We start from the raw sequence: 15,562 nt of genomic DNA, 5'->3' as shown, positions 1-15,562 counted from the left end.
ATGGGTACCCCCAAGGCTCTGTCCCTGGGTCACTTTCTCTCTACACTCTCATTTGATGATCTTATAAGCTCCCATGGCTTCAATGGTCATCTCTGTGCATGACTTGTAGATCTAGATATCCATTCTAGACTCTGCTTTACTCTAATTATGCAGTTCCAACTGCCCAGTGGACTTTTCAAGCTGTGTCATTGGCACCTCAAAGTCAACATGTTTCAAACAGAACTGATTCTCTTTCTCCCCATCTCCACCAAACTTCCTTGTTCCTATTAAGGGTGATACCATCTTTCCAGTCACCCATAGTACTTATTATCTTCAATTCCTCACTCCCTCTCACACCACATATTCACTCAGCTGACAAACCTGGACATTTCTCCTTCCACATCTCTTTGCAACCACCCCCTTCTCTCTACTCACATGGCTACCACCTTCATTTACACCCTTTTCCCCTCTTTCCTGGACAATTACAATAGCTTCTTTATTGGTCTCCTCACTCCTGTTCATTCTCCACAGGCTGGCAGAGTGTTTCCTAAAGCACGGGTCTGATAATGTCAACCCCCCCCCCCCGCCCGACTCCAAGCAATAAACTGCAGTGTCTCTTTGTTGCTTTTGGGATCACATATAAACCCTCTAGTTTGGCATTTTAAGCACTCTTCACCCAGCTCATCCAACAGCTTTTAAGGACTCGTAAATTAATCAGGGACTTTTTGGAAGTTATTTTAAGCCAATGGTTGACTGATGTAATAGGTAAGTGTTCTCATAAGGTATCAGGGCATAGTATTATGATACTCTAAGAAGAATGAGGTGATTTGATTGACTCAATCTTCCCTCACACTTATAAAAAGAAAAAAAATGAAACAGTTCCTTTACTTAGGGAGCCTACATTCCATCAGAAGCGACATGTACACGTAGAAGAATGTATAGAAGACACAAAAAAATACAAGGTAGTTTTGGAAGAGGACAGCTAGGTGTGCAGTGGATGGAGGACCTGGCCTGTAATCAGGGGCACTCTCTTTGAGTTCAAATCTGGCCTCAGATACTTACTAGCTGCGTGACCCTGGGCAAGTCACTTCACCCTATTTAACCTCAGTTTCCTCATCTGCAAAATGAGCTAGAGAAGGAAATGGCAAACCACTCTACTATCTTTGCCAAGAAAACCTTATCAAACGGGGTCATGAAGAATAGGATACAACCGAAATGACTGAACAACAGCGACAAAACAAGGGAGGGTTGGAAGGGAGGGTTCTAGCAGCTGGAGGATCGAGAAAGGCTTCATGTAGAAAGCAGCGCTTGAGCTGCGTCTGGAAGTTAAAAACAGACAGAGTCAGAAGTGAGATGGGAGGGCATCGGGGACAGCCAGAGTAAGGGCACAGGATGGCGGAGGGAGAGTGCTGTGTGAAGAACAGCAAGGAGGCCTCAAAGTACAGGAAGGGAAACAGTGCCTAATGAGCCTCAAAGGGCTTTAGCTGCCCACCGGAGCTCATACTTCATCTTAGAGGCAAAGGGAACCACTGTAGTTTACTGAGTAGATAACATGGCTGGATACACACTTAGGAAAAAAAATTACCTGGGAGGCTTTGTAGAAGATGGATTGAAATGGGAAGAGACTTGAGACAGGGAGACCAATTACGGAGACCAACAGCAGACTAGTGCCTTGGTGGGTGAAAGGCGACGAGAGCTTGAGCTAAAGTGGGAGTGATGAGAAGGGGTCAAACGGCAGAGAGGCTACAGGGGCAGACACAACATTTGGTACCTGACCGGATACGGGAAGTCAGCAAGAGGAACCGAGGAGAATGCCAAGGTTGCGGACTGGGTTATTAGAAGTGTGGCGGTGCCCTCGACGGAAATATGGATGTGTGGAAGAAGGGTCCACTCTGAGAAACAATCTCTTCTCTATCCTCTTACTTTCCCGAAAATGGTTAGAAAGGGTTATTGTTTTTGTCCTTTGCTTCCTTCACTGGCATCAGCTCATTCTGAACTTGTGAAATCCTCATACTATTTTTCTATGCCATGTTCTTATATTCATGTTTTATTACCGTCCTTTACTTCTATTTTATGTATATAAATATATAGATGTATATATAAAGATCATATATGTGTGTGGATATATGTGTGTATATTACATATATTCTTTTTAGACACACATGCAAATTTTTTTGGAGGCAATCGAGGATTAAGGGACTTGCCCAGGGTCACACAGCTAGTAAATGTCTGAGGACAGATTTGAACTCAGCTCCTGTGGGCTCCAGGGCCAGTGCTCTACCCGTTGTGCCATCTAGCTGCCTACACACACCCTTTTAAAAATTTCTAGTTGGATGGTGAGTTCTCTGTGCATCTACATCAATCTCTTTAGACAACTCCTGTTTTTCTTCTTCTTCTTCTTTTGGAGAGGAGAAGGCAGGGCAGTTGAGGTTAAGTGACTTGCCCAAGGTCACACAGCTAGTGTGTCAAGTGTCTGAGGCCGAATTTGAACTCAGGTCCTCCTGACTCCAGGGCCGGTGCTCTACTCACTGTGCTACCTAGCTGCCCCATTTTTCTTCTTTACTGTAATTTTCCCTTTGTGTCTTCACAGTTTCATTCTTGAGAATTTCCCATCTCTCTTAGGATGACTTCTCTTGTAAAATTTTAGGACATGCGATCTTATCTCTACTTCTCCTGAATTCTTTGAGATCTACTTCCCTAGACTACAAGTGACATGTCCGACTATGCCCAGCTTTCTTCTCCTCTACCACAAATTTGAGGAGGGAATGATCATTTCTCAGTATGCCTATCATTTTCATCCTAATAAACAATCCCTCCTTGTTAGAGAAGCAGATCTAGAGTAGAATTTCTCTTTGTTTTTTCCACAGTGTTTTTAAGGTTGAAATTTTCATTAAGACAAGTTTTACGTTATTTGGAGTTTGGAGAGGAGAGCGGAGAGGGAGAGTCAGAGGGAGAGAGAAAGGGGAGCATTATTGCTAGACAATTAAAGATGTCGGGAAAATTGAAGTCCCCCATCACTACTACGTCACACCTTTGCGCTAGGCTTCTAATTCATTTCCCTAATTCCCCATCTATTTTCTCTGTCTAGGTGGTACCAGTATACTTCAATGACATACATCTTTTTTTCCTTCAATTTATCTTTACTCTCAAGTGTTCTCTTCTAGTTTCTGCATTTTGTCATGGTTATACCTTCCTAATATAGAATGTTATTCCACACCTCTAGATAGTCTTTATCCAGAAAGAAATAAACTTCCACTTAGCAAGGATACTTTCTCCTCTTTTTATCTTAAAAAAAATCACCTATGCTTGATTAGAATGGGCTATCTCAATTTAATTTAACAAACATTCATTGAATACCCACTATATACTAGGCATTATGCTTGAAGCAAAGTGAGATTCAATAAGGAAGATATAGTCACTTAAATGGTCAAACAATATAGACAATGTTTAAAAGAGGAAAATCAAATTATTAATAATAATTATTTGAAAAATATTTAATACTAATATAGCTAAATTAAAATAACCATGGGGTACTACCTCACCTCAGCTTCTGGAATCAGGGAGTCTCATTCCCAAGTTCAAATCTGCCTCAGTCTTATTAGCTGTGTGATCCTGAGCAAGTCACTTAACCCTGTTTGCCTCAGTTTTCTCATCTGTCAAATGAGCTGGAGAAGGAAATGGCAAAACACATTGGTATCTTTGCCAAGAAAACCCCAAATTAGGTACACGACTGAACAATAGCCACCACTGCTTCATATCCATAAAGTTGTCAAAAAAATTTTTATAAGCGTGTCTGTGTAAAAGTGATAAAACTCCATGCTTGTGGCAGCATGGAGGGATTATTAGTGGAATTGCAAACTTGTAGAATCTTTCTGGAGAATAATTGAGCAATACAGAGTAAAAATTGCCCCCCGCCCCCACTCCCACCATCATACCCTTTAACTCAATCATTTCATTGCTGATAATATACTGTGAAACATAAAAGAACTATATGTTCAAAGATTTTATATGTAATTACAAAAAACTGGAAACAAGCTAAGTGTCCAACAGTAGGGGAATGGTTAAATAAGTTGTGGGATATTTATGTAATGGAATACTATAATAAAATTAGGAATGACAAGGAAGGAGAATACAGGTAAGTATGGAAAATCCTTTATGAAACAATGCAAAATGAAAAAAAAAAAGAATGAGAATGTTGGTGTGCAAAGTATGACCATGTAAGAAGACAAATGAGAAGAGAATCCTGATTAGGACTTGGCAAAACTGGAACAACTGTTCTGATATTTTATATGTTGAAGTTAATTTTGCTTATATAAACTAATTTGGGAGAAGTAGGAGAAGTCCTTGAAAGCAATTGGATAAAATGAATTGATGATCTATAGGAGATGTTTCTGGACTGGCTGAAGAAACTTATTCATGTCCTGGGGGTTTCGTATCAAGTAGCTGACTAATTCAGAACTCAGGAAGATTCTAGGGGCCACTAGTTCTAGGCAAGCCCCAGAAAAGGAATTCATTGGTCAGAAGGAGACAAACTTTCCAAACAGAACTCATTATCTTTACCCCCAAACCTACTCCTCCTTCAAACTGCACTTATTTCTGTCAAAAAGAACCACCATTTCCCTAGTCCTGCTAACAGGGTTATAATTATCCTTAACTCTTCACTCTTCCTCACCCTACATATCAGTCAGTCAGTAAACATTTATTAGGCACCTACTGTGTGCTAGGCACTGAGGATGCAAATAAAAACAAGGGCAGTTACTGCCCTCAAGGAGCTCACAATCTAAGGAGGGAAGGAAATACACCAAGGAAGCTGGGGAGTACCAGAGAGGCCCAGAAACAGTACAGCTGGTGGGAAACCAGGACTGTGCTAAGCTCCGCCTTTCAAGAGAGGCCTTGGGGTCCATGGCTGGGCCCTCTGTCAAAGGCCAATTCAATGTTGCAGCAAAATGAAACACATCTGGTCAATCGCCAAGTCTTGTTTCAGTCTCCATGACGTCTCTGGCCTCGGACCCCTTCTCCCTACTCACACAGCTAGCCCCTTGGTTCAGGCTCCCCTTAATTCTAGGTTGGATGATTCCAACAGCCTTTTGAATGGTTTTCCTGCTTTAATTCTCTCACTACTCCATCCATATGAATTGGCTGCCGAAGTGATTTTTCTTAAAAGCAAATCTGACCATGTCACAAAGATCTCCGCCCCTACCCCCTAAAAACCATCACCTTCTGTGTATCTCTGTTGCCTCCAGGACCCAATATAAGTGCTTCCACTTAGCTTTTAAAGTCCTTTATGGTCTGGCCATAAACCCATCTGTCCAACCTCATCACGCAACCCTGCCAAGCCGGACCTCTCTCTGGCCCTCCCTCCCACATGACATACCAGCTCCATGCTGTTGCAGGGACTGTACCCTGTGACTAGAATGTAGTTCTTCACCTCTGCCTCACAGAATTCTTTTCTTCCTTCAAGACTCAACTCAAGCCACACCTTCTACAGGAAGACTTTCTTGATCCCCTGAGTAGCTAGTGTCCTCCCTCTCATACCGGACGACTTTGCACCTACTTTCTTTATATTCCTTCTGTATGTTCTTGGGTGACAGGGGACTGTTCAATGGAAGCCGGGTCCTTGGGAGCATGCACATTATGCCTGATACTCTGCCTAACACTCCTCTACTGTGTGGTTGGGTGGGTCTGCTTCTGAGGAGTCAGCTGCTGAGCCAGAGGAAGTGTGTAACTGGCCAAAGTGATCTCTCTTTCCTGATGGTGAGCAAGGTAAGGACAACAGGTGGTTCCAGCTGGGGAGAGGAGGGTCTAATAGCCTACATGGCCAACATGTGGCCATGAGCATGGTGATGGTGTTGTGTTTTGATTTTTACCTTGTTTCTGTTCTATTGTAATCAGAGGGGAAAGAGCATTGGAGAGGACTCCCAGTTGAAAGAATGAATCACCAGAGGTCCAGGAAGGAGTTCACACCAGAGATGAGTCTGGCGAGGCTTGACCCAGCTGAGCAGCAGATAGGTCCAGAAGCCCAGATGCTGTGGCTGGCAGCAGGGAGTGTGACCCTTGTGCAGTGAATACTTCCTAGCAATTGATTTAAGTATGAACTCATTCTCCCTAGGGATCAAGAGGACATAGGGGAGAATGTGCCCAATTTCAGGGGACTTTTTATACTTCAGGTCTTGCTATTTCTTTTCAGCAAATATTTTGTGAAAGTTAACTTCAGGCAGCTAGATGGTGCAGTGGACACAGCAACCAGGCCTAGAATCAGGAAAACTCAAATTCCAATCTGACCTCAGACACTACCTGTGGGATCCTGGGCAACTCACTTAACCCTGTTTTTTCTCATGAGCTGGGGAAGAAAATGGAAAACCACGCCAGCACATTTGCCAAGAAAACCCCAAATGGGGTCAAGAAGAATAGGACATGATTGAACAACAACAAAAAAGTTGACTGTTAAGCAGTTAAACTGATAGTGGGATGCTGATCACTGGGTGGAATCACTGTTATAACTGGTAATTGCTATTGGGGGGGGAAAATCTTTCAGAATGGGGGCTGAGGCAATAGCATTAGAAAGACCTCCCCAAATAGCTAGTGGCCCTTTACATACCTGACTTTCCTGTGTGTGGGAGCAGGACAACGATCAAGATCCCCAGAATTTATATAGCTACATTTATGTATGTGCTTGTTGTCTCCCCCAAGTGTGTAAGCACCTTTTAAATAGGGATTGTTTCATTTATTATAGTTGTATTCCCAGTGGCTGACCCATAGTAGACACTTACTAAATACTGAATGAGTGATTGAGGGGGAGCATTATGAGATTAAGGCTAGAAAGATATATTGAATGGAGAAATGAAAAAACACGTATTATGCACTTTTAAAGTATCAGGCACCTTAGGGAGTGCTGGAAATATATATACACACAAGGGCTTAAATCTCAGCCTTCAAGGATCATCCATTTTAACAGGGGAAGACAGTATGGGGGCACTGCCAAGATCGAAGAACTTTAGTCTGGGCATGGCTGTGAAGGTGAACTGAGCCAAGTGATGGGCACACCCGATCCAGAAGCAATGAGGGTATTGATCCGATGACTGTGCTCACGGCAGGGGGCGGAGAGTCAGGGAGCTTATGTGTAGCCATGGGCATATGGTCAGATGGCCTGGGATGTAAAACATGATCTGGTTGGGGTCCAGCTAAGTGAGTTTGTACTCATTTATTCATCTTTCAAGACTGCTCAATTCCAAAGTGGATTGCCTCAGGGGCTGGGACCCGGCTGCGGAGGGATCAGTCAATACAGTACAAAGCTCTAGGGATACAACAGTGTCTGCCCTCAAGGAGTTCACAGTCTAACCGGGAGACAGGAAACAAATCTGTGCAGATGAACTATGAAAGGGATGGGAAGGCGACAGAATTAAGCAGGGCTGGGGAAGGCTTCCTGGGGAAGAGGAGGTATCAGTTGGGACTGGAAAGAAGTTAGGGAAGCCGGGGGCAGAGAGGAGGACGGCGGGAGAGAGTGGCCGTGGAACTGCCCGGAGGCCAGGGAAAGAGCAAGATGTGGGAAGCCTGGCGAGGGAGGAGGGGGCTTGGTTAGGAGGGGCTTTGAATGCCAAGCCGAGCATTTTATGCGTGGTGCTGGAGGCCATAGGGAGCCACTGGAGCTTGTTGGGTAGGAAAATCACTTGGTGAGCTGAATTGAGGATGGACCGGAGGGGAGGGAGCCCTGAGGCACGCAGACACTCTCTCCCAGGCTGTTGCAAAGTCCAGGCAGGAGGCGATGGGGCGCACTGGGGGGGTGGGGACGATGTCGGTGGAGAGGAGGGGGCCTAGGCAGAGATGTGGCAGAGCCTGACGTCACCTAACCCAACCCGAATTTCTGTAGCTGGAGACGGAGCCAGCAAAGATTGCGAACAGGGACCGGGGGGGGCCAGGGCACCTGGTGTCACCTTCCCTTCTAATTAGACACCTGGAGAAATACGCCCCCCCCTCCCCACCCAAAAACTGGGTCACGAGTGTGTGTGTGTGTGTGTCTCTCTCTCTCTCCCTCGTCTCCAGACCGAGGGACAACTGGGCAGGGCTGGGAAGGGGGAAAATAAGGCTCCAGTTGGAGTCAGAGGTCACGGGTTCGAATCCTGCCTCCAACACCTTCCCTGTTTTCTTTATTTATTTATTTTTTGCGGAAGTCACTTTAAACTCGGGGCCTCAGTTTCCTCAAATGTAAAATAAAGGCGATTGCTCTTGATCAACATTCCCACTATCCCCCGCCCCCCTGGCCCGCAGGTACAGACTCAGGGTCGGCGGGGTTGGAGGTCAACGTGGACCTAGGAGCCCCTCTAGCCCAGCCCCCAAGAGGTCAGCGCCGGCTGCGGGATTCGAACGCAGGCCCTTCGCTCTGGAGTCAGGGCCCTTCCCCCTGTGTAGCGCATCTGCTCGAGCAATGTTCGGATAACTGGGGACTCCAAAGGCGCCTCCCGCAGAGGCTCTAAGGCTGTGCCAGGGGCTGGAGGGGACTGGAGAAAGCGCTGGGTCCGGAGTCAGAGGTCCTGGATTCAAATCCTACCGGTGAAGCGCCGGCCTGGGGGGAGCCCTCGCTCAACACTCGAAAGACGCCACTTACCTCTCGGGGCCTCCGCGGCCTCATCTGTCAGATGACCGGGCTGGACCCCGCGGCCTGCGAGCACCCGCCCTTCTCCACACCCGAGAGCCCGAGGGCCACCCACGAACCCCGCCTCGAGTTACTCCGCCCCTTGGAGCCCCACCCCGGCGCCCCGGCGAGGGGGCGGGGCCGCCCGGGCGTCGCCATGGCGACCGCGACAAGATGGCTTCCTTGAACTCCGGGCTAGAGGGACCCGACCCCGGGTCGCTGAGCCCTGAGCAGCTCACCCAGCTGCGGAAGTTCAAGGTGGGTGCAGCCCCAGAGTGGGGAGGGTTGTGGGGGGTGTGTGGAGGTAACGTGGACGCCGCGTGGGGAGGGGTCCAGAGAGGGCCTTCCCCTCCCCCCTCCACGCACGGGGCTGGGGGTCGGGGCCAGGCCTCCTCTTCCCCGCCCCTTCCTCGCCCCCTCGCTGCGCGCCCCTACTCCAGGGCAGGCCTTCTCTAGCCGCGCAGGGAGCGTGGGCTCGGTCTGGGAGGTGGGGGTGGGCGGGGCCTCCTCTCCCCCTCCCCGCGCCCTCCCTTGGTCCGGACTCGCCGGGCCTCCTCTCCCCGGTCCCCGGATTGGGCGGGGCCCCAGCCACGCCCTCCCTCTCTCCCCGCCTCCCGCCCTGCCCAGATCAGCACGCGCATCGCGGACGAGCAGTACCTGCGCTCGCACAAGGAGGTGGAGCTGCTGCTGAGCGGCTTCTTCAGGTAGGCGGCTGGGCTGCAGGCTAGTGGTGCTGGGGGGAGAGGGGCGGGGATGCGGGCCCCCTGCACGCCCCCAGCCGGGCGCCTGGACCCCAGAGGTAAGCTACATTCTTGAAACAATAGCGATTTCCCAACCGTGATAAGGGCCGGGGGTCCCTGCCTGGTGGCATTCCTCAGACTGCGCGGAAATGACCCCCCCCATTAGGGTCGCCCAGCAGGGAAAGGCTCGGCCACCCAGGGACGAAAAGCATGCTAAGACACTGCCAACGAGGGCCTGATGGAACCAGAGAAGACGTCTTGGTGCGGAAGCTGACGAAGGCAAATTGGAGAATGAGTTGGGGGCGAGCTCTCTTTTCCATTTATGCTTGAAACGGAAATGAGGGGCTCTTTGCAGGCCCCTTTGCCTTTCTTTTAGTCATTTTCTTAAGTATTGGGGACCCGTAGGGGGTGAACAGAAAGAGAATCAGATCTATCCAGGTTACTCTGTAAAACGAATTTTTTTAAATCCAAGAAAAGGCTGAAGTTGTGGGCCAGAGCATTCACTGCCACCACCAGTGTCCATTATCACAAAGTTATCTAAAGGAGTAACTTGTCTTTCTTCGAATAATTCTGCAATCCAAGTCTACTATGATTCACACAGAGAAGTGGACACGAATTAAATCCGCATTAATAATCCAGCTCTGCCAAAGGGTTGGACTATTTTGGGGAGTGTGAAAGGCAGTCATAGTAACTACATGTCAGGTGGGCTTTTCCCACTTGGCTTGAAGAACTTCCAGGAGGTTAGGTCACTGAGAATTGGCTGCGTCTGTAAATCAGAGGTTACAGTAAGGATGGAGGATTCCTGTATCCCTCCCCACGGGCCCTGAGGGCAAGTAGTGGGGGTGGTTGCTATGGAGGATGTTTGTCACTAGATGACTCCTGACTGTGCCCTTAAAGTCCTCCCAGCAACTCTCTCTTGGGCACCTTCCCCATCCTCTTTCCTCTGTGCTTTCGGGGCAGGTAAGATGGGAAGCAGTGGAAAGGGAATATTTAGGGTTTGTCTACTCTGTCTCTATGGCTGGGGGGCAACAGAATGAAATAGAGTCAGCTTTTCATTTTCCTGGATGCTTCTGAGTGACTGACTATGCAGAATCTGCACCCCAAATGCCTGTCCTTCAGCACTTGGCAGGGTTTATCTAGGTAGTATTTAGCTTAGTGACCTAAGCTGTGAGACACTCTCCAGCAGACTCTCCATAGGCTTACACTGGAGAAGAGCCTTCCTACTTGGATCTTTTGAATCCTACTGTTTTACTGTTACCCTTTTACAGACCTCGAATATGTGTTGTCATATATGTAAAATACATGCCTATGTATATAAATACAGTAGACAATTTAAAGCTTAAAGATAAAAGGGGGAACTAACTTATTTTACATGGCCTAAAACCTTAGGTTTTGTCTGAGGTACACAATGTATTAGATAGTAGTTTTCTGTCTCTCTCTTTTATTAGACAAAAAGAGGACAAAATCCATATGGCTGTGGAGTTAAGGGGTCCCCAGACATGAAAGTGGCATTACTTTATTTAGTCAAGGCCTGAGACAGGGTGTGTGGTTGGTGCCTGTGGGGAAATCCAAAAACTGGGAACGGGAAAATGGATTTTATAACTTCCGGCTGATACGGCACCACCTGTATTCTACAGCTCCCAGTGTAAAACAGGGTGAGAAAGCACGGTAACCTTTTCCTTTTGGAGAACTTCACCCCAGTCTATTGGAAGGCTTTTTTTTTTCCATCTTCAATTTTATAACATTAATCATTAAGAAAATGGGATTAATTTTAAACCAACCTGGCCTGTTCCATAAGGTGAGGGATACCTGCATGTGTTTCATTTGACAGCAGGAGTTCTTAATCTGGGGGTTCAGGGGTCACAAGAAGTCTGTGGGTAGATTTCAGGAGGCTCATGAACTCAAATGGGGAAAAATTATATCTTTACTTCAATATAATTGGTTTCCTTTGCAATCCTAAATATTTTATTTTATGCATTTTAAAACATGATCCCAGTGCCTAGGACACAAAAAAGGTTCTAGAGCCCCCTCTGTCAAGAAGTGATCAGATTATAATTAAGTTGGAAGTAAAAAGGCCTTCCGATAGTTATGCCATGGATTAACCTGCTTTCTCTTTCTCATGAGAATACCTAATGAAGTCAAGAACTGCTTGTTTTTAAGTCTTTTTTTTTCCCCTTCCCTTACCCTTTTGTATTCTTCAGAGAAATGTTTTTGAAAAGGCCAGTGGATATCCAAGAGTTTGCTGCAGGTGAGACTATCATTTTTTGGTGTTTCATCAAATCAGAGAAAAAGCTACTGCAGATTTAGAATGACTAGCAAAGTCCCTGGAGTATGTTGTCTACTTGGTGGGATCCCGGAAAGTTGGGGCCCCTTTTTTACCATGGTCATTTCCTTAGACTATGGATGGGTAAGAAATGAGGCAGACCCTCCCAGGGGAGTAATTTGTTATTGCTGCACCGTAGCCTCCTTGCACTCAATGCTCTGTCTCCTGTTTCTATGCCTTTGAATGGGGGTGAGGGGGACCCTCCTTCCTGCACGCTATCCCTGGAATAGACCTCCACCTCTTATAATCCCTGGCTTTCTTCAGGGCCTAGTTCAGGTGCCACCTCCTGCAGAAAGCTGATCCAATATCACAGATGCTAATAACCCTATGCCCAGAAATTACTTTGCATTTAATTTTGTGTACATGTTGTTTTCTCTCATGAGACTATAAACTCTTTGTGGGGCAAAGACCTTTTTTATCTTTCTATCTCTAGAACCTAGTATAGTACCTGGCACATAATAGAGACTTTAAATGCTAGTTAAACAAAGTACAGCACACTTCAGGGGAGACACTAGCATCTCCATCTCTGGAAGTCTTTAAGGGAAGCAGAGCTCTCCAGTGCAGCAGTATTGAGTTAGGCGGTAGTGGATTAGTGGACTGATGATCTCTTGGGCCCCCTTCTAGCCTGAGGAGTTACTAGGAGTTATCTTCAGTCCTGTCTAAGCAGATCTGTGCTACTAAGCAGATATCCCCTGATACTCTGCTGTCTGTAGAAAACCTTGCCTTGTTGTCTTCCCGAGACCTGGCTCTCCCCTGTGAGAGGATATTTTCAGAGAGGGTGTGAATTCTAAAATTCAGGAACTGGCAAGCAGATCTTGGACAAGAATAACTCTTGTTATTTGTATGGGTCAGAAATGGGCCAGGGAGCTGAAAAGCCCAGATAGTCCATCTTCAGAATGTTCTCTGGACATCAGCAGGCAGAGAAGCAAGTAAGTTCAACCAAAGGAAACTTACTCTTTGGAGACTAAGTCATAAGCAAGGTTGAGATTAGGCTCCCTGTCTTAGAGTAATGTAAACTGTCTGCATTGAATCCTTTTTGCCCACTCAAATGACTACCTCCCTTTGCTTCTTAACCCAGAGTATTTCACAGACCCAAGACTTCCTGGGAAGATACAGGCCCAGCTAATTGAAAAACAAAAGCAGTAGCAATTAGCAGAACTGAGATGTTCTGAAAGCACAGGTGAGAAAGAATCTAGTTTTTTGGGCTGTTAACTTGCACCCAACTGAAGCTTCTTTACTTTTATGAAAATATGCACTGTTGTGTCCAAGGCCTAAGAGAATCTTGGCAGAAGACCCAGATTTAAAATATCTGATACTTAGTTTTGTTGAGGTGGTTGGTGGAGCAGAAGAGAGCAAGGGGAGTCACTTAATGTGACAGGAGTAGGGGACCTGTGGCCTGGAGGACATATGTAGCCCTCTAGGTCCTTGGGTTCGGCCTTTTGTTTGAATCCAAGTCTTATAGAACAAATCCTTTTATTAAGAGGATTTTTTTCTGTGAAGTTTAGATTCAAAGGGCTGCACTTGAGGACCTAGAGGGCCACATGTGGCCTCATTCTCCACCCCTGTGTTAGGAGAAGCAAGAAGTGTTTCTTAACCTAGTGGAATAGAAGCAACTGAAGGCATGAAGAGTTAAGTGTAGGGAAAAGGAGACCACTTTGGTGAGCATCGAATCTTGTGAATTTGGCTAACGGTTCACCCCCCTTTCATTTTCTGTTGGGATGGGATTCTTCATGGTACAAAGAATAAAGAATGACAAGAGCTCTCTATTCCTTTGCTAACGAGTATTTTCTGGTGTAAACACACCAGTGGTACCAATTTAGTTTTGCTGTTAGGGCTGGTGCATGTTTTTTAATCCAAGGGATTTTGAAATAACTTTTAAGATTGACCTTTTTGGGGGAAATTCCATAGTGTTGCTAAACCTTTTCCTGTTTCCCAGGGTCATATGAAGAAAAGAAATTTTTGCCATCATCGTGGGTTTGTAAGTTACCCAGGACTTGGACCCTTGTGTTACAAAGCCTTGCATTAAAAACAGACTTCTTTTATCTACTTTATTTCATTGCAGTCATCTTCCTTCTGAACCCCTATTCTGTTCCTTTTACTGACAAGATTGGTAGCAGTTTATTCTGTCTCACTGAAGAATCTCAAATGACTCCCTCATTCTTGGAACCTGTGTACCTTCTGCCCATTCAGTCCAGCATCTGGCCATAATACACTGGATGTTGGTTTTGTGAGTAGGAATTTCTTACTGGGACATGGAGCAAAGGCAAGACAAGTTAAGTCCACAACAATACTGGCTGCTTTTTATTTTTTTACTATTATCTGACATTGAACCTTATCATGATAGTGGGGGGTGATGATCAGCTTTTTTATCTCCAAAAAGATAAGAATAGGAGGACATATCCTAGTGGGGAGGGCAAAAGGCAGTGAGGCTAGATGTCAAGAAGCACTTCCATAGTGTTGAGTGTTCTAAAACATGGAGAACAGTGGGCAGCTGAGGAGGGCCAGGCATTCTGTCCCTGACTATCTTTAGAACAGGACAGATACCAAAGTTGATGGCTTAAGTTCAACCCTACTAAGACTGAAGGGATAGAGCAGATCAACTTTTGGGATCCTTTGCTGACCAAGAAGTTTTGGAAGTCTTGCTTGTCTTGCTCTAGCCTCTCAAATTTATCCTGTTTAGTGGCTCTGCTACATATAAAACCTGGTACCCTGATTATCTTCCATCAGCATCACCATAGCAACAGAATCTAGAGTAGGAGTTGTAGCCACAGTCAAAGAATTTTAGAGCTGGAAGGGACCTTAGAAACCACAGGATCCCAGATTAAAGGCTGCAGGAAGCCCTTCAAGGTCACCCGGTCCAGGATAAAGGGGGGTGGCGCTGAGCTAAGAGTGGTGACTCAGCATCCTTCCTTGGACTGACACCTTATGATCCAGGTGCCTGTCTCCAGGCAGGACTGCACCATCTCTAGAACAGTTAACTGAAGGATTGGGAGAGGGATTCTTTTCTATTGGTCTTGAGAACACTGAAGTTCTTCATATCACAGAAATTCAAAGCAGACAGGAGTTGGGCAGCCCCGGAGACTGTCCCTGACAAATGGTCCTGCAGCTTTTACTCAAAGACCTTTGGCACTTGCCAGCTGCCAATGTGGCCTGCCCCACTTTCAGACAGTTCTAATTGATAGGAGGTTTTCCTTGACCGACATCAGGCCTCTCTGAAATTCTAACTCCTTCTTTCTAGTTCTGCCCCTGGAACCGACACTGGAATCAGGGTAATTCCCCTTCCACATGACAGCTTTTCAGTTCCTAACTAACCCAAGTGTGCCACAGCATCGCATTTAGAGATGGAGAGGACCTTGGGAGTCAAGTCCAATGCCTTCATTGTACAGAGGAATTAACTGAAGCCACACCTTGCCAGCTACTCACTGGCTCTTCATCCTCCTCCGCCTGTCTTAAGAGATTCTGTCTTTGGCCCCAACTCTTTTTGAGAGCAGGGTATCTGTCACATCTCTTTATTTCTGGTGTCTAGCATGTTGCCTCACACCCAGTAAGAACTGAATATGCCGTCCATTCAGTGCCTGAAGTTTTCTAAGTTCCTGGCACTTCTGAGGGCTAGTATGCTGTGCTAAAGAAGAGCCAGCAGATTGCACTGGATCAATATTAAATTCCCAATTTTCACTTTTCATTTATTTCGCACCTCCTGTGCCAGTATCTGTGCTAGGTATTTCAGATACATACAAAAAAAATGAAAGGAGTTTACATTCTGTTGGGAGGAAACAACACGTATAGCCATAGTTTAATACAAAATAAGTCCACAGGAATTGATAACTGGGGGACAAGAGAAATCTGAGCCTTGGAGGGGCTGGGGGCTTCAAGGGGAAGAGGCAAGGAGTG

The 15,562-nt window shown here is 46.3% G+C and overlaps 2 protein-coding genes across 2 annotated transcripts in view; one reads left to right on the top strand and one right to left on the bottom strand.

The window, feature by feature from the left end:
* CELF3 (CUGBP Elav-like family member 3) overlaps nt 1-8,622 on the bottom strand; it is a 33,256-nt gene extending 24,634 nt beyond the window's left edge. Inside the window, exon 1 of the mRNA XM_036769116.1 lies at nt 8,582-8,622. Within this exon, the coding sequence (XP_036625011.1) occupies nt 8,582-8,605 (24 nt within the window). The 5' untranslated portion in view covers nt 8,606-8,622. The remainder of the gene's footprint in view (nt 1-8,581) is intronic.
* RIIAD1 (regulatory subunit of type II PKA R-subunit domain containing 1) lies at nt 8,613-13,717 on the top strand. The gene is given in 6 exon segments (XM_036768172.1): nt 8,613-8,705; nt 8,708-8,866; nt 9,236-9,312; nt 11,550-11,596; nt 12,750-12,851; nt 13,608-13,717. Coding segments are annotated over 5 exon segments (444 nt in total). The 3' UTR covers nt 12,818-12,851; nt 13,608-13,717.
* The last annotated feature ends 1,845 nt before the right edge of the window (nt 13,718-15,562 follow it).

This window comes from Trichosurus vulpecula, chromosome 7, assembly GCF_011100635.1.
Source record: "Trichosurus vulpecula isolate mTriVul1 chromosome 7, mTriVul1.pri, whole genome shotgun sequence".
In the NCBI taxonomy this organism is placed as follows: Eukaryota; Metazoa; Chordata; class Mammalia; order Diprotodontia; family Phalangeridae; genus Trichosurus; species Trichosurus vulpecula.
The sequence above is the reverse complement of the archived record's forward strand: the minus strand, read 5'-3'. Positions and strand labels throughout refer to the sequence as shown.